At 38.6% G+C, this 19,300-nt stretch overlaps 1 protein-coding gene across 2 annotated transcripts in view; it reads right to left on the bottom strand.

Annotated features, from left to right (window-relative positions):
* Positions 1-19,300, bottom strand: part of DENND4A (DENN domain containing 4A) — a 49,004-nt gene that overhangs the window by 28,251 nt on the left and 1,453 nt on the right. The window contains exons 2-8 of one of the 2 annotated variants that reach the window (XM_041419125.1): positions 12,257-12,342; positions 7,346-7,678; positions 6,518-6,767; positions 5,448-5,517; positions 3,713-3,882; positions 2,811-3,049; positions 867-933 (exon numbers count right to left, since the gene is read on the bottom strand). In XM_041419125.1, coding sequence (XP_041275059.1) covers positions 867-933; positions 2,811-3,049; positions 3,713-3,882; positions 5,448-5,517; positions 6,518-6,767; positions 7,346-7,653 — 1,104 coding nt within the window. In that variant the 5' untranslated portion in view covers positions 7,654-7,678; positions 12,257-12,342. The remainder of the gene's footprint in view (positions 1-866; positions 934-2,810; positions 3,050-3,712; positions 3,883-5,447; positions 5,518-6,517; positions 6,768-7,345; positions 7,679-12,256; positions 12,343-19,300) is intronic. The other variant, XM_041419126.1, reaches the window with a different exon arrangement.

Raw genomic sequence — 19,300 nt, forward strand, 5'->3', positions numbered from 1 at the left:
ATAAAGACATAACCCAGGACTGTATTTGCTCTGAAAGACTTCACCACCATATGGGCTACATAATTAAGGCTCAGAACTGCACAGGGCTCTCCATATTTTATGTTATACAAGTAATAACAGAACTGCATCATTTTGTAACTATTTAATCAAAACCACAATTGGTAGAATACTATGATTGCAACAGAGCTCTCTTTTCTCTGCAATAAAAATTTTAACACCTCTCTACCTATTTTGCCTCTTTAGGAGTAAATAAAGAGATTTAATAACACTTCAGAAGTCCTCGAGACCAGGACTTCTTTCTCTCCTACCAACAGTGACAGGGCTGAAATTTCAAAGAGCAGGCAGCAATTCCTGTGATTATTTCACTGCCACACAGCCCTGCAGAGAGGACAGAGCAAGGGCCACGTTTGATAAAGGGGCTGTTACTGGGTGTGGCTCTTGCAGTTCTCACTGAGAGCACAAAGCCCTTTGGGAAGAGGGGCAATCACTGATCCAAAACCAGTTCACATCTGGTTTTAGTTTTATTTTTTATTTATTTTTACAGTCTTCATACAGTAGCAAGAAGAAAACAGTTCTAAAGCTATTGCAAAAGTCAGACTAGATGCTGACTTGGAGTAGTTTTTCATTAATTTCCATATACTCTGAAATAAAAGTTCTAAGCTCACTAAACAGCTTCTTGTAATAACTCACTGAAGTCATTAACTAAACTGGAAACAGAATGTTTACAGATTTCTCACATTATGTGTATGAATTTAGGAAAAAGAAATCCTGAACAAAAATCATTTGGGCACAAAAATTACATTTTCCATTTATTAACCTGCTTTATCTTCACCTTAGATACAGTTATTAAAGAAAATTACACTTACCTGAACTAGAATTCTTGGCCTCTGAGGGGATGGAAAAGGTACTTTATGCATGAAATGGGAAATATGTCTACAGGAAAAGAAAAATACTGATTTAGTAGAAATTAAGCTTAAATTACTTCACCTCAAGACAAAATTTTTGACAGTAAGATAATTATTATATAAAAATGGCACATACTCAGAAAACAGAGCAAAAAATCCCAGCACCTAAACCCTACTGGGATATTCTGACCTTGAAAACCTATTTTTCTAGTGGTCACAAGAAAATGGGAGGGCAGATTCTCTTTCAGAATACAAACTCTGTTTATGAGATTGACAAACTACAAGGAGGTTGTTTTTTTTTCATTTGTAAAGTAGAAATATTGATATTTGAACATCACAGTCCCATTTTAAAATCCTGCCTCTGACAGAGTTTGAAATAGCACTAAACCTCAGAGACCAGAACTGGTTACTTGCAAAAAATATTCATAGCTGAATATCAAGGAGAATCATAGAGCTCATCCATTTTCTTCAGTTCTAAGTACAAAATGTTATATAAAATTGCTGATGAAAAAGCTTTAAAGTTCTTTCACATACTACAGATACAGGAAAATGTTTTTAGAATTTGACAAGCTCTCAGTTTCATGAATTGATTAAACTTGCACAAGTTCTAGAAGTGTAATTCTACATAATAGACACTTTCACATTAAAAGAAGCTACATGGGGTTAAAAACCCATGAGAAACAGGCACTCCATCCTAAATTTCACCTTACAGCATATACTTTACCTGGATTTCTACAAATGTTATCAGTATTATGACACATTTGGAAGAAATTCAGACAAACCCACAAATAAGCATTGATTTGGGTTTTGTTTTATTACCCATGTATGAAGTTGGTGGCTGAAGTATGGAACATGCCACACAACAAGGCAAAGCTGCTGTTTGCAGCAGCTGGGCTCACTGAAAATGTTCAGGCAAACAGACAAACCTTCATCATCATTAAAACAGCCAAAGGAAGTAGGCTGGATGCTACAGTAGAATCTTATATTTAAATTATCCACAGTAAACTGACCAATTTACACATCACAGAAATTAGAATGAATCCATAAAATCCAAATTTATAAAGCACTTCTCATATCTACTTAATTTACTCATTCCCAAAAGCTAAAACACCAAACCCCTGAGCATAAAACAAATATACACACACATGCTTTTATCATTGGAAGTTTACACTATCAGAATTTTCAAACAAGTTCAGTGATGGGAACTGTAATAATGAAGGGGATAAACAATCACAAGAAATACTTAATCCACATAGTCAAAGTCTCCTGAAAGTTAATATTTAAGTTGAAGCAGAAAAACTTGATGTGTAATAAAACAGAAAAATAAACAGTGTATTTGAAATCTGCTGCATTAAAAGATTATTTTATCCTAGAAACGTTACATGATATTGCATCTGAATTGCAGGTATTGATCATTTCTTGGTGTAAGGATTTCCTCTGTATTTTATAATGTGAAATCCTTTATGTGAGAAACAAATTAAGTTTATTTATCACAAATAGAAGACAATTACTAGTGCAAAATATTCAATCTGCTTTATCATCTCTCATTACACTACAAATAGGCATTTGAAAAAATGCAAATCTACTCATTTAATTCTCCTAACTTGATGTGTGCAAGATTAAGAAAGGATTTATAATCTTGTTCTTTCTAATCACTATGGCTAAAGGGTGCAAAGCTAATTAAAACAGCTTTCAGAGACCTTTGCAGGCACTTAAATCACAAATAAAAATCTACACTTTTTCAGAAAGTAGGTAAAGATACCTTAATCAAAGGACAAAAGTGCAGCCATTATATTTAATGTTTGATGAGCAAAGTAAAAAGGATATTACAGGAAATTCAGAACAAAAAAACCACTCTCTTATCTACTGAAATTACTGAAATTATGAATTTTGGGAATTACTTACTTCTCAATGGGGAGGACATGTGGCCCAGAAATGGAGTAACGATACAGAAAGGTAAGAAACTTCTTGAAAGCATCAAAGAAAGGCCAGTGAGAGAGCAGACAGATGCATTTATTTGTCTGCACTGTTCTGCATGTGTCTTTTCCCTCGACAGCAGCTGCTAATCCCAGCTGAGACTTTTGTTTCTCTGTGAGGTTCTCTTCAGGATACAGTTCATAAAATTGAATAGCAGCACCATATACCTGCAAACACATCGTGGATGTGAAGTCAGTAATTCTGCCTCAATCTTCAAAGCAATCTAAGAAACCCCAAACCCACAGAAAATCAAGTCTGTATTACTGTTTGAGAAGATACATTAATGCAAAAGATGGTGATCTTTTGAAGCAATCCATTCTGGAATATTCTTATGGCTGTGAAAATCCAGACTGTCTATTATTTAATTAAAACATTTAATATCATATGAGAAAAAATAAATTTTTGTAAATTATTCAAGAGAAACATAATGATTACAAAGAGCATAACTGCAGTCAACTGCTCCTCCAATTGTCTTTAAAGCTATTTTAGGAATCCTTTATACAGAACTCAAAGCCATATCCCCTGACATCCAATTTACTTTTTAGTACAAGTATGTACATGCAAGGTCGTTCCCATGCTTGCAATAAAAATAGCATTACTTGCATGTATATGCAGTGCAATTTCATAGCTCTCCAGTTTCACAGGCTAACAGGAAAGCAGAGGAGCTCAGGTTTATGATTACTGAAAGTCACTGCTCAAAGCAGTCTTGGAATCAAGCCCAAGAGAACAGATTCAAGCTCATCAATGAAAACATTCATTATCATCATCCTGATAAACAACTGAGTTTTTTCAATTAAATTAATAACTTTTTTCCTAAGGTTTCAAAATACCTTTTCTGCAGAAGCTCCAGTTAGTACAAATGTAGAAAAAACTGGGAGAGGGTATTTACTGTTAGATGGCCAACATTCAATCGTTGCACCCATAGGGAGACAAAAAAGAGGCACAGATTCTGGTAATGGGAATGATTCATAATCTTCTTCAGGATATCTGCATATTAAACCTATAAATAGAATGAGCAAAGAGGCAGTTATAGAAAAGCCAGCAGAAACAGGTTTGTAATAGCTCATTCCATAAAATAATTGCTAGAAAATTCATATATGAGCACGCAGTAACTTCAGAAGATGAGTAAAGGTGTAAATAATTAGGCACAGGGAATAGCTGGAAGGGGAAAATGCTCCCATAACCTAAGGAGAATCACCTGACTGAAGCATTACAATGAAATCCTACTTTCCATTCTAGAAACTATCCAAAACTGATCTATCTTTTCCTGTTTTCAGGCTGTGTGCATCTCACCTGTTATTATATAATAGTTCACATTCATCATGAGTACAAGCAAAGATTTAAAATCTCGTTTAAAAAAAGGTAATGTGAATACTTGAGAAATAAGACTGATGTTTTCAACTATAACACCAATTAATTCTGGCCAACAAACATCCCCTGAAAAAAACACGTTTGCTATTAGATAGTTTTTTAATACCAAAAGAACCAAGTTGATTATGCTGATCCACCTGAGCTGAGGACTCAGCTCTCGTGCTGCCAGGCCAATGTGTTCAGCTTTATTTTAAACACAGCTGTAAAACATGAAGATCTGAAGCAGAGGCTTTTAGCACACAGCTCCTCAGTTACAAGGGAGGCTGCAGCAATCCATCCTGTCTGACTGCCTGCCCAGGGGACTCCACACTGAGAACGGATTCCACATGAAAGGATTTAGGATTTCTCTCTGTTAGACAGCACAATCACTATGCACTTTTCTAACAGAAATGGGATATTAATAAGCAATAAAAACTTGTAACCAAAAAGGGCAGTGGATCCCTTTATGCCAAGAATAATCAAAATCTTGTGCAAGCTATCACCAGATGTGAGGCCTTTTAAACTTTTTATTTGTTTACAAACGTACTGTCCACCCTTTAGTACGTCCTGAACTCCTGTTTACAGAGAGCAGCCTCTAGAAGGGATGTAAATGGATTAAAGCTTAAGTGTGAATCATGCTCATGACTTGTATGCCAAACAAAATCAGGGTCTAAAAAAATCCAACAACAAATGCAAAGCCAACACGTTTCATCAGTCACAGCAAATCTAATTCTGTCTTATAAATAAAACAATAAAATAAAGATGATACACGATCCAAAAATACTTAAAGAGCTCAGTGCCAATGATGCTCGAGGCAGTGTGGAAGTCTGCAGGATTCTTCAAAATGTTTCTTAAAGAAAGTCATCATGAAAATGCATCAAATAATTTCTGTGGTATTTTCTTCTGCATATACACACACATCCTTAAGAGACAGCTACCAGTAACACAAACAGAGATGGGAGACATCCAGGTTTGTAGAAACCTATCAAAACACAGCTGAGCTTCCCAATTACACGCATTTTAAAACAGCATGGTCATGATACCCTGTTCTAAGGCCTCTTTTCTGACATGATTTTAAAAGAACTCTTTAGGGAAAGATTCCTTTTTGAATAATGGCTAGATAGTGTCAGTACTTTAGTACAAAATGTATTACATTACAAATGAGCCTGGACATTCTGAATCGAAGATAAAAAAGGCTACACAGTAGTTACATACCAGCTTTATATGATATGGTGTTGGTTTTTGCCACAGACTTTTTATAACATAAATAGACTGCTGAGCCCCACTGTAAAATATAAGAAATTACTGGATTAAGTGATGAAGTATAGCAAATGAACATAACAGAATATAACTAATAATAATGTTGATAATTACAAGTATTTAAATTCTCAATTTCTGGACATGAGAATAAACAACAAGGAAAGCCAGGGAACAGAAAAGAGCAGCACCCATAGGGGGAACACGGAGCTTTTATAAAAGGGAGGAAGGTGTAACAACTTCCATAAGACAGCACTCCCATAACCCAGTCAATATGGGAACTATCAGAACTGAAAAATCCATTGGGTAATGCCTACAGGAATTTATTTAAAAACAAGCACAAATCAATGTCCGTGATCTGTTTTACATGATCCCACTTGCAGAGCAGCACACTGACTTCTGAGGACCCTGCAAGAGCCAGCACATAGGGCTGCAGATTTAACTGGGAAGCACCTAAATATTTAGTTCTGCAAATCAAAGTTGAGTGAAACCTGTGTATTTTAGCAGGTCAGGCTTTGGAACCATATTAAACATTTAAATGTGCTTACAGTCAACAGCTTCCAACATCACTCAAATACAACTTTCTTTAAATAAAAAGTTTGTGAAACTACTGAGGAGAAAAACATTTATAAAATAGCATTGTAGGTAAAGGGAGAAGTTGGAAAACAAAACAGAAGCTGGTTGCCAGATATGGAATTCCCACCACAACAGTAAAAGCAGTGTCAGAAACAGCCACATCTGTAAAACCTCCAGTTACACACAAGAACACAACAGGTTCTAAAGGACCAATCCAAAGAGGCTGGAGTCAGCACTAAAGAAACCCAAACATTTGCTCTAAGGCTTCCAGAAAGACTTGGTTCCAAGTAGGAACAAAGGAATGCAATCCTCCAACTCTTCCAATACTTGATTTATCTTTGGAGACCACTTATGAAGATTTTTCACCAGCTATTCCAAGAGCTGCCCCAAGTACTCCACAAAGGTCACATCAGTGAGTACCAAGCGTTCAAAGCCCAGCTTTTGAATCCTACCATGCTGTTGTTCAGGTTCTTGTCCACCTTGCAGAAGGTGTGTGGAGGAGTCTCTCCTTTGCTGGGGATGATGATGCAGATGTCAGTGACAGCCAGGGTGTTCTGGGTCATGCTCTCGGAGGCCCTGCGGTAGGTGATGTACACGCGCTGGGACGAGGCGCTGCCGCTGATGTTGGCAGGCCGCCCGTACGGGGTGCTCTGAATGATTTCACAGCCTTGCTTGACTCTTTCTTTCCCATCATATAAAACCCTAGTTAAAAGGGGAAGGAAAAAAGTCAGGAGGCACATTTTAAAAACACCTGGAGTTTTAATCACAGCTCTCGTCTCATCGCTGAGCAAAAGATTTTTACTGACAAGTTCAGGTCACATTATCTCCAATTGTATTCTAGCAGAAAAGCTTCATGATGAAACTATACTGGCTTTCCTCGTATATAATTGCTTTTAAGCATTTTGTTTACTGCAAAATAGTGTTAGTTTGAGTTCTATTAAAGATTCATTGCCTGCTCCTAAGAATGTCATATAACTTATCTCTTTCCAATCTGTGTTAAATAGGTTAAGCATCTTATCCCAATCCAAACATACACATTATAAACGATAAATGGCTTTGAAAACTCCAAAATAGGAAGGATTAAACTTGTCATTCAAATCCACTCAGCATGTATTTTCCCTTCCATACTGGGCTACAGTATCCTCAAGTCAACAAATACCTTCCTGTTTAGAGTTTTGCCTTGTATTTAAGAAGCATGGCATTTCCGTAAAGCTGCCTTATCTGCTCCTTAGTTAAATAAAACGGTGAAAATCACCCACTGGAACAGGGAAAGCACTCACCCCAAATCAGTGAGTGGAGGCTTATCCCTGCCTCGGCGATAACAAAGGTATATCTGCGGTCCTACAAGGCTGCCATTATTGAGATCTGCAGACAGGCCCGAGGGAGTGACATCTATGCATTTATAGCCCTGAGGAACCTCCTCCCCCAGGGATTTATTGAGGACTATCACGTCTGTGATGGGCTCTTTTGGTTTGGCCATTTTATGGCAGGCATCATTGAAGTGGATCTCCTCCTCCAGTGGCTTTGAGATATCCGTTAGTCCTGCGACAACAAAGTAATCAGCAACACGGGCCCCTTTGTCTTCCATCTTCCATCACAAGGTGTTACAGCTTCTGAGGAAGAAATACAGGTCAGAAATGATAAAATTATGGTTATTTTTGAAACCAGAAAATCATAGCTTGCAAATAAAGAAAATGCTTTCTGCTCCTGTGTGTGGAACATTGAGAAATAGGGTAAAAATGTTTTTCCAAGACACCCATATGCACTGGAATGTTGCTAGAGTAGCTTCAGGAAGTTTACTGTCATCAAGTTCCAGACTTTTTAAACCAGACAAGCTATTTAAGACTCCCTTTTGTTGAATTAATTTTGTTTGGGTGCAAAATTTTATTGCAAGAGAAACTGTTACCACACAGGAGTTTCAAGAGCTTGCTGACATTCCGAAACTGAACAACCAGAATTTAAAACAGTTTGAATGGTTGACAGAAGACTTAAGTTTTCATGTAACTTTTATTCCCATTGCTTCATCTCCCTTTATTTCTTGCTCTAGATAGCAAGTATTAAGACTTACCAAACTTCATGCTATCATGATTCTTGGATTTGACCAAGATTTTTGCTCAAACATAATAAATTCAGACATTTCTTACTGGTAATTTGGAAAATTACGTCCCAATTTGATAACGTGCATTTAATCAAATTGTTCCAAGCTGGCCTCAGATTTCCAGCACCAGCCCCTGCTCAAGCAGGAGGAATGTCAGGCTGTGCCTGGTCACCCCTACCAACCTCAGCACAAGAGGCAATTCCCTCTTCCTGCTCTTATTTTGTAGGTTGGTTGTGTTTTGCTGGACTGGCTTCAGAAGCTTCTAATGTTACAAGGAAATGAGTACAGGTTTTTTATTTTGTGCTTATTTACATTGCTCTAGAAAATGCCAAGAAGAAACCCCAAATTATCTAACTTTTATTTTTCTATATGGCTAATAAGCACTATGGGACACTTCAGCAAACGTGATTAGTGGCAAGCAATCACCAATATACAGGAAAGTAACAATCTGAAAACAACTTCAGCTTGTGTTTGACGAGAGAATGCAGTTACAAAACCGAGCTTAGTTTAACCTACATCCAGTTATTTCAAACACATCTGGAATATGTTACTCAGCATATATATGAAAGTAATAACTACAAATTCAAACTCCTCCCTGAGTGATATATTCAAAGGCACACAAACTCAGCCTCTGCATATGCTGCCTATTAGCTCTCTGTCCATCTGGCTCCAGCAAACCCAGGCAGGCTGGGAACAAATGCATGCAGAGAAGGAGATGTTTAACAAAGTATCCTTAAACTCTGGCATAATACCAAACACTGACATCTTTCAGCTAATATGACAGAAGTTCTAGGTATTTTGTTACATTAACAGTTCTCTGTGAAACTACATTATAGCTATTGAAACACTGAGGTTTTTTCTTTTTCTTACCAGCACCATTTCACAGAACTACGCTGATTTCTAGAGTGATTCATGATGCCTTTTAGCATGAAATTATGTACAATTTTTGATTACTAAACACTTTAGTAATCAAAAATTATACAAATGATGGCTGTTAAAACTGCAAGCAGGACCTATAACTCCAGTGTATTAACAGCACTACTCCAGTTTAATCATTACAAACTATTAAACTCCAGTTCAGCATTACAAATAAATAGAATGATGTGTGTACATATATATGTAATATTGAAGAATCATACCTTTACACTATTTAAACCTCACCATTATTCCATATAAAGTTTATACCAAAAGTCCTAAATTCAAACATTCCTTTACTCCCAAAAGCACTTTCAAGAAAAACTGGGACAGGCTCTCCTCATTTAGATAGATAAAATTAGAATCCCCTACATACAAACACCTGCTATCACATAAATTTGCTTCCTAAGGTTATAGCACGTAATACACAAGTCAGCAAGACTTTCATAATTTAATGCAGATTTTACAGAAGAGAAGAAAAAAAAAGGCCTGGCTGATGATGAATTATCCCTTCATATTCACCCCATCCCTGCAAGTGTCCAAGGCCAGGTTGGTCAGGGCTTGGAGCAGCCTGGGATAGTGGAACTGTCCCTGCCTATGGCAGGGTGGAATGAGATCATCTTTAAGGTCCCTTCCAACCCAAACCATTCAGGGATTCTACAAGAGTTTTATGATTTTTGTCTTTTGATACAAAGACTTACAGCTAAAAATGAGATTAAATAGATAAACTTCAGTGGTATTTTAGTCTAAGGCTGACTTAGACTTTACTAGAGCTACTGTGATACTCACATTTTCAATATTGGGTTACTGGCAGAGCAAATCTATGCAAGTTTTATGTTAATAGACCCCAGAAAGAAGCAATAAATTGTGAGCTAACTCAGTGACAAATAATCATTCTGTGAAGAGCATCTCACCTAAACTGATGGAGAATTTCTGTAGAAACTCCTACCATGAAGCCATTCCACAGAGATTTTACTCACGTATCTTACTCAGCGAGTCGTGGTTGTGCCTTGCTGGTGTGAATCTCAGGATAACACCTGAGATAACCCTGGGATGGGGGCAGGCATCAGTCCAAGGAGAGAGATTTCTCCACAGCTGCAGATTCCACAGAAGGATCTGTTTCCTTATCTCCCCTGGTTTTCAGCTGCTGTGTCTCTATCAGCTAGAAAGCCCCAGAGTTCCCTCCTCTGCAAGGGTTTCAACACAGCCTGGCCATGGGGTCTCCACTCCACCCCCTAGACTGTGTTGTGTGGGAGGTCAGGAATGCTGCTCATGTTCCATCCAGGGAGTAGCAGATTTTTCCCTACAGCTTCCATACTGTAATCTTTTTACCCTCACTCATCTCCCTACAACATCTCACCACACTGCAAGTCATCTTTGAGGACAAAAAAAACCCCCAAAAATCAAACAAATGTGAAAACACTGCAGAAAAAGTCACACTGCACAAGAAGGTTGCTTGAGGCAGCTAGCTCCAGATTAAATTCAACATTAGGAGTGCCACACTGAGAAGCTACCATTGCTTCTCTACACTTCAGTAACCTGGGGACAAAAGGCTGCACTTTGAAGGCAATGCCATGGGACCATAACCATAATCTCTTACAAAAGTCCCCAGAAATAAGTGCAACATATGGTCTTTGAGCCACCCCACGATAATGATTTTTAATGGATGTCATATAATTAATACAACTGTAAATTAAACACCATAAAGATCAGAAGGAATCAAAATATCCTTGCAAATAACAAAGTCACACGTAAAAAAATTATTAAACACGCACACGCTAGATCAGGACTACACAGATGAGAGAGCTTTATGTAACTTCTAAAAATGTAGGAACAAGAGAAACAATCAGATAATCTCTCAGATCCACAAACTATTAGCTTGATTACTCTGCTGAAAGACAAAGGGTAAACACATTTTCACTGTTTATTCAATGTAATTTTCTAACATCCCATTTTTTCATAAACATTCAGGAAATACTAATTGAAGATATTTGCTGCTTGTCACCACTGTTGTAATTCACTCAGTGTCCAAGCTTTCTAGATCACAATCCTCATTCAAATACTATAAGAGGAAAGCACACATCAGCTTTTTCCCATCACATGACCAGAACTGATGTGGATGAGCCATATATTCCATCTGTGCAGCAGGAACAGGCACGATGCCTCACGAAGTACAGTTTACTACAGATGCACTACAACATTTGCAAGGAAAAAAATACTGATCTAATCCCTACAACCTGCTCCTCCCCACGGAATTTTGCAGAGATAACTCAGAAGTGGCTGCAGAACAGAAGAATTGCTCCAGCCATGCCAGTTTTTTCCCAGGAACCAACTTTCCCAGGCAGCAGTAAGGACCCTCTGACTCCACTAAAAGAGTTTCTGCCAGCCCACCTCTGGCAGACAAATACAACAACTGCCTTGTAATCTTTTAATCTGCCTTGTTGTCATTCTCATTCCTTCCTGCATTCTTCTTTGAGATTATTAAATCGCTTGCTAATTTGAGTTCCTTATTAGATCCATTTACTGTCTAAACTAGGTGATACTTCACTTTGTAATCCTGATTCCAAAGATGTTCCACGTGTAAACAAGCAATGAATGTCTCCTAGAGATCGCTGGAAACCAGTGCAGGACAACCTTTTTTAAAACAGTTCAAAGCTGGTGATTTATTTTTTTTAATATTCACCATACAATAACACTCCAAGAACTTACATCCTTTGAAGGAACATGAAGAGCAGATGAACAGAGACACAAATCAGAGGCTAATTATGAAGAATTGCCAGTAAAGTTCTAACAGCCTCCAGCATCTCATCTCATCCGTGCATTGCTACATTAGCCTGCTGAAGTAACCAACCCACAGAGATGTGTCAGCTGGGCATGCAAGAGCAAAGTGAAGTTAACTGGATCAGGCAGTCCTGCTCTGGCTACTCAGAACCACTTCTCAGACATAACACCACACAAATCACATGGGAGTAACTGCAGTTACACAAGGAACAAACTTCACCCCATCTCTGTACTGCCAAAATTGCCTGGCAAAATTGTCAGACAAGCCTTTTTCCCCTCAATATTTTCCTCACAGCAAGCCAACAATCCTGGGTACAAAGCAGAGGCCCTCTAATTTCACAGGAATTCCCAAAGCAGAACACAAGCCTTTTGCCCACTCTATCAATGTGTTCCCTACCTTTTCATCAGGGCATTGCTTCTACACTTTTCCTCTCTTGCTGTCAGCCAGGCTTTAACATAGACTTCTTGTTAAAGTTTCATTCCCTATAGAAACAGTAAAAATAAGAATCAAACAATGAACACATTTGTTGAAACTTACTTTCTGCACACTTCACTGCACCAGTCACATGAAATGAACACGGTAGGTTGCTGTAGGACTCCTTGCTAAGATAAGGTTACATATCACTTCACTAAAAAAGTAAATTAAACCAGACTTTAAAGCTAAGAAACAAAATATCAAATTTTATGCTGCGTTGATATTTTAAGAATGCAAACAACACTTAATGCTTTAAACCAAAATAAATCAAATAAGAGATGAGCCAGCCACTTCAAATTACTTCACCTCTTCCATTATTGTCTGACAATCAATACCTTCTGTGTCCATTCCTACGTGTTAGCCAACTATCAAAGTGCTCTCTCAGCCCAAGAACCTTTCAAAACTACTTCAGACCATTTTTCTTTGCAAAATTCAGATATTTAAGCAGATCCTTCTTAGTCCACAATCAGCATCTTTCATCTAGTCACCCCAATTCCTCTTGCAGTGGGTGATACAGTCTTCTTGCCCTTTACTGCCACAATTCAGAATTTTTCTTCAGATGTGGTGAACACCAGCATGGCCACTTTTAAACATTGGTATCACCACAGACAGTTTGAACTTGCATTTTACACTGAGAAACTTGCAAGCCCAGTGCTACCTTGGAGCCTTTTGAAGCAGCAGTTTTGCTGCTTCAAAATCCACAGGACTGAGGATAGCACCTCACTGGAGGCACTGAGACTCTGGGCTCCTAGAACAAGTCATTAGCATCAGCAAGGGTGATGTAGTAAGAAGTAAAAAAGTGAACTTTATTTGAAGGAAGCTTCTATTCCCCCAAGACTTGTAGAACACTCTCAGAAGAATATGGTGAGAAGACTGCAGCAAACAAAGCGTAACATAATAGAGGCTGGGAACAAACATCTCAGGAGGGTTGGTGCAAACCATGAAAGATTTGCTTCCATTCCTGAAGTGGAAAAATCTGGGGAATTAGATTATCAGAATTGTATTTTTGGGATCACAAAGTTCAAGGTTCTGTTCACAGTACCAGTCTACAAGGCCATTTCCTTGAGATCTCACAGGAGCACTCAGCACTGTTAGCTCACTGCTCTGACAGCCCAGAGAGCGAAGCCCAGCGACCTCGAACCCACACAGCACCATGGACCTGCACCAGTTACAGCCAGGTACCTTCCAGTACCTGACTTGGAACACTTTCACTCAAGACTACAGGGAGAGAATGCAGGAGCAGCACAGCAATTTTCTCCAACTATACAATTGTTAATATCAAGCTTCCAGGAGTGCCAGAAATTATAAATTTTGGGATCACCTACAGACCTCAAGCACAGCTGGAAGAAGTCCAAGAAGTAGGCAGCATTAACACGATTAATTTCCCCACGGACACTTCAAAAAAACTTCTTTTCTAGTCAGCTCTCTGGAAAACCAGTTAGGAGACATAAATGAAAGCAAAAACCATAAATTTAGGAATCACAAGGAACACAGCCAGAACTGCTGCCAGTGTACTTGCAAGTATTTTGTATTACTTGCAGAACTTATTTACAACTAGTTTCTTGTCCTCTACATATCAAGTAAAGGATCTACTTCTTCAAGAAACAAGAATGCAAAGGACTTACATCATTACTCAAATACAAACAGAACTTCTCACAGCATTTTCATTTTTAGTAGGACTTTGTCTGTACTTCTTCTTCCCATTTCCTACTACAGTCACACAAACCACAGCAACAGAGAAAACAGGGCTAAAGTGATAAATGACATTACTTTTTAGACCCTACTGCACAGATCTGCACTCAGTGATGTTAGACAATACAATAATTCTCAGGAAGCCACCAGTCTCCACTAAGCTCCCTTTGATGCTGCATCAATTTTTATCAGAAAAGAAGAAAATCGACAACAACCCAAGAGAAAATCTAAGGTTTTTCTGCTGTGCATCACTGGACTGGAAATGCTACCAAGTGTTTGGCAGGCCCATTCACAATCATCTGCACCCAGTCATGGTTTACATCTCTGATCCAAACAGCTGAGAAGATAATCAAGAGAGCTCAGAAAACTTGGCAACAAAGGAACTCCAGGAGGTGCCGGGAAACAGAAAAGTGCTGGATAAAAGCACAGGGACAAAACAAAAGACCATGAATTTGGGAGAAGAAAACAGGAATGTAGCCAAGAACTGAGGGACAAGTCTGCTCAGCAGTGCTGAGGAAGAAAAAAAGATTAGGCCTAAATTCAGAGGCTAATGTAGATTCAGCAGGATGGGTACAGCAAAGCGAGCAGGAACTGGTCACCTACAGCATCAAAGCTCAGAGGAGGAAGCAGAGTAAGCGGCAGGGAGAAGGCAGGGAGGAACAGACTTCACCCCGAGGGCGAGATCTGGCACATCGCACATCTACACATTCCTCCCTCGCTCACCAAACATTCCATTTGTTTGTTTTCCAGTGCTGTTTGTAGTCCCAATCAAATCAAAGCATTTACTAAGAGGGTCTAACAAGGCTGTTTTGGTGATCATTCCAGTTGTGCCACAGCAAAATCCTGTGAAATTCAACCCTGCCTATAAAAATTCAGGAAAGGGATGTTCCAGTATCCCACAAGATTCATGAGAGACAAATCTCAGTGGGGCCAGTTTGAAAACTCCCACTTTTCTTTCTAGATTACAGTATTTATGGCCAAAAGGCACCACCTAAGAACGGAAAGGATTTCTGAAATACAACTGTGTTTGTAGGGAGGGATGCAGAAAACAAATTGTAGAAAATCATGGGGAGGAAAGCCAAAATAAGCACTACAAAATGTAAATATTACTTCATCCAAAGCACAGTTCAGCAGAGTGGCTTGTTCATGTTTTTGTAGAACTATTTACTATACAACAACTTTTTAAAAGGAGAAGTTCCCCAAACAGAATGTTCTATTTTTCTTGACACAGTAGATAAAGGCAAATGAAAATAGAAAATCTTCCAATATTTGGCTTCAAACCCAAAACCTGCCACTGAAAATGTCAAAGTCCACCAACCAAGAGTGACAGAAGTGACCTGCTTTCACCCTGCCACATTTGGACACACATACTGACCTCAGTTTTGTTTTGGAACCATTCTCTACCCAAATTAAATTTTGAATTCATGATGTGATAGAAGAAAAGACAGGTGGAAATTGTTTCTAACACTTTCTGCAACATTTAAAAACACACTCTGAGACTTAGAATGTTTTATACGATTTTTCTTTTCCTTTGGCCAGCAAAAATGTTCTGTAATGTGAGAAAACAGGACGCAACCAGACTGCAAATTACAGCCAGGGACAGCCATGCACAGACTGGATGTGCAGGGCTGGAACTGCTGCCTGCAGATCATCCACACCCCACTGGAAAGGTTTAATGGAGGGATAACACTCACTAATACCTCTCTCATCCAGCAAATCTCTACATCCACTTACCAAAACGTTTAGCATCTATTCCACAGAAAAAGAAGTGTGCAAGTACCACTACCAGCTCAGCTGCAAATACATCAATCAACTGCCATGTATTGCTGGGACAGTTTCCCAGCCAGCAAAGCAATAAAAAACAACATTAGGGTCTCCTTCTGAAAATCACCACAAATTAGCTGAAGAGCAGTGATATGCCAAGGTAACTACTGCTGATCCTGATCTTGAAGTTAGGAATTTTGAGAATAATTCCTTAGGCCCACAGGTTTCTTCTGAAGCTCAAGGCAAAACCAAAATTCAAGAGTCCCGCCCACAAAACCCTTCTCTGTGTTTGCATAAAGCTTGCACACAAGGTGGGGGCTATCTCTTGGGACTTCTTTTATTTACATACATGTACTTATACATCACACTTATTGCCTGTTCACTTTCATTTCAGATGGCCAAACTGAAATAACTTTATTAATTAGCATTAATGATTCTCCTGACCCAGATTTTTAAAAGTCAAAATTTATGGTGAATATTAAACAGGGAGGATATAACTGGCTAGCTTCTAACACACTCCTTATTCTTTTCATCCCATTTTTAGGCCACAGTTCCTCCTCCTTTCACTCCTCTCCCATTATTACTTAGTTCACTCTATATCAGCCTCCACAGTAACCATTATCTAATGTGCCCATTAGACACATTTACATTTTTCATATATATATATTAGATAATGCAATGTATTTTACATCTGATATATTGAAAAGGTAAAAATACACCATTTAAAATAGTCAGGCCAGCCAACACTTTCTGAGGTCTTTCATTTCCACTTCTCAATTTCCTCCTGGTACTGTTTGTGAGCTCTTTAGGGAACTACCAGTGACTAGTTCTGCATCACAGACTGCTACTGAAATGAGTGTTATAGATCAAACCCCTGGGCATCACTGCCCTGCATGGTTTAATTTTGTCTCTGGAGTTTGTGGGAACACTTAATAAGCACCAGCACCCTATTTCCACAGCAGCCACAGACCAAACTTTCAGATCAGGCACAGACTAAAACTGAACTGAAGGACAGCAGAAAACATCCAAGGATGTTTTTGTGCCATACAGCAAAGAACCTCATTCATTTCAAGTAATTAATTGGTCAGTTCCAGTGCTAGAAACAGCTGATTTTTAACAACAGTTGAGCAGTAGTGATGCTTTCACAGCTTAGACATATTCATCCTCTACCTGTTGGCTGCCATCAATTAAAATAAGGTATAGCTGGCTTTAGCTTCCACAGGATTTGCTGCTTTTAGTATGGCAAAAATTGTACCACAATTTGTGTCTGCAATAGCAGATATTATTCCTATACAGAATTGATATACAAGTGAAGAGACCCAAGGGCATTTTCTGTGCTCTTGTCACCAGCCAGTGAAGCTAGAGCAGGACAAGGGACAGGTGATCTGAGCCCACCACACCTGCACCCCTGCATGAGGGCAAACTCAACCCCAACTCTCTTCAAAGGTCCTACAGTTTTACAGCTTTGGTTTTGGAGGGGGATTGCAAACTGGGAACAGCCTGATTTGGATTTTGGGCTTTTTTTGTTTGGCTTTGTTATGAGTCAGCTTAACAAAAGTTTGAAATTTGAATACCTCCCAGAGAAGCCTGATCAAAATACTGTAACAAGCAAGACAAACACACTGGAAATACACCAATCATCACAAATTGCATCATGCTTTGTTAAGGCACTCATATAGAAATTATTTTGGTGTCTCTTTTTTTTTTTTTTGGTTCTTTCATTATTAGTATTATTCAACATTACAGTTCTTTCCAGGAAACTTCTGAAAAAATACCTGAGTTTTACATCAACACATGTATCAAGAGCTCTACCACTGGAACCTGTCACACAGCAGCACAGCTGGAAATCACCAAACATAAAACGGAAATACATTACAAGGCTACATTGACTTTTTATTTTTTAATCCAACATAAACTGGGCAACATTTGGCCTCCAAATTTCTGGTCATACCAACACCACATTTAAATACTCAGGCCAAAGTTGAGGAAAGGACAAAAAACGGAAAGAAGGCTTCCTGCAAGTCTTCATTTCAGGAGATAAATTAAAGATTCAGAAAGCTTTCAACTAAGTACCTATTGTACTATTCCCATTCCAACCTGCCTGTGTTTGGCCAGGAAGCACAAATGTTTCTGCAGCCAGTGTTATAAAAAGCATTTCAACCTACTATGACTTGCAAAACTAACAGCAACTCAGCTGCTAGGGAGCATGATGGAAATAAAAAAGGATGTTGAATATTTAAGTGACGCTGCAAATTTCTTGTTCTTGTATTAAAACCTCAAGGTTACCAAACCCCATTATCATTCAGCTTGGTCTAGGAATTGTCTTCCTCTCTGAAGAGTCACAAGACAGTTTTCTCCAGCTTTCACACACTACAGCAGGAATTAACCTAGAAATTAGTAAACCCTCAATGCAAAATCCTGCAGATTAAAAACTGACAGACTGGCTTCTGGCAGTGGTGGTGCCCACAATTCTTCTGCAAGAGGCACACAGAACAGCTGTATTAGTTACAACCTCACTCCCCTTAGGGACCAGTTGGCTTTACCCTCTATCTCTCCACTTTCCCTTTCAAGCACATATTTGAAATAGAAGCAGGTTATTGACATTGTTTCTAATGCTTGACCTGCATCAGCTGCGTGCACCTGAGCCCTATAGTGTGTGCCAGGCTATGTCAATATTTGTGCTTTTTCTAACTAATAATTAACTCTGACTATATTAACTAGATAACTGCTAATATTGCCATTAAAACATATAGTAATTCCATTAAGCACCATACTGGGGTTATGTCATACAGAATGAGCTGAAATACAAACCTGCAACCATACATCTACAGAAAATATGAATACTCAGAGGTATGAAAATCTCAAATACTGGGAAAGTATTTTTAAATAAGCCTCTGCTTAAAGAAAATAGTCCTGGCTTTTTGTCTTACTGCTTGCAGAAGCAAATCTTATATTTTGTACTGCTTTCTAATAAATGCACTTTTTAGAAGAGGCCATTGGGTAAATCCTGTTCCAAAGGGGCACAAGACACTCAAACTTGAGGAAAGCACTCATTCAGCTGGAGCCCAACATTTCCAGAAGTAAACACGTACATCACAGAAGCTCTTAAGGCTGTAGAGAAGCTTAATATTCTTTGTTTTGTCTTTAAGGTTCCATGCAATTTTCCCCTTCCTCAAGCTAACCACAGAAACTGTAATGCTCTATTTTTGATAATTAAACTATTTCAATGCCAAGTCACGATAGCCCCTAAAAAACAGCTCCCTTTACCAGAGCTCCACTTTAATGCTCACTTTAAATAAACTTACAGACTCCTCAATACTCTAAAAGCTAGATGAAGTTTCTCCAGTACTCTAAATATATGACTTTTTAAAACAAGATGAGAAAAGCAAGGAACTCTCACAAAGTAAGACTTGCATGCTAGACACACAAACCAGAAATAATCCATTTACTTCCCCTCGACCTTTCTTGGCTAGACTAACTCAATTAGTATCCTTAAACCACCAGACACTT

Source organism: Onychostruthus taczanowskii, unplaced genomic scaffold (genome assembly GCF_017590055.1).
Source record: "Onychostruthus taczanowskii isolate IOZ18803 unplaced genomic scaffold, ASM1759005v1 scaffold6, whole genome shotgun sequence".
In the NCBI taxonomy this organism is placed as follows: Eukaryota; Metazoa; Chordata; class Aves; order Passeriformes; family Passeridae; genus Onychostruthus; species Onychostruthus taczanowskii.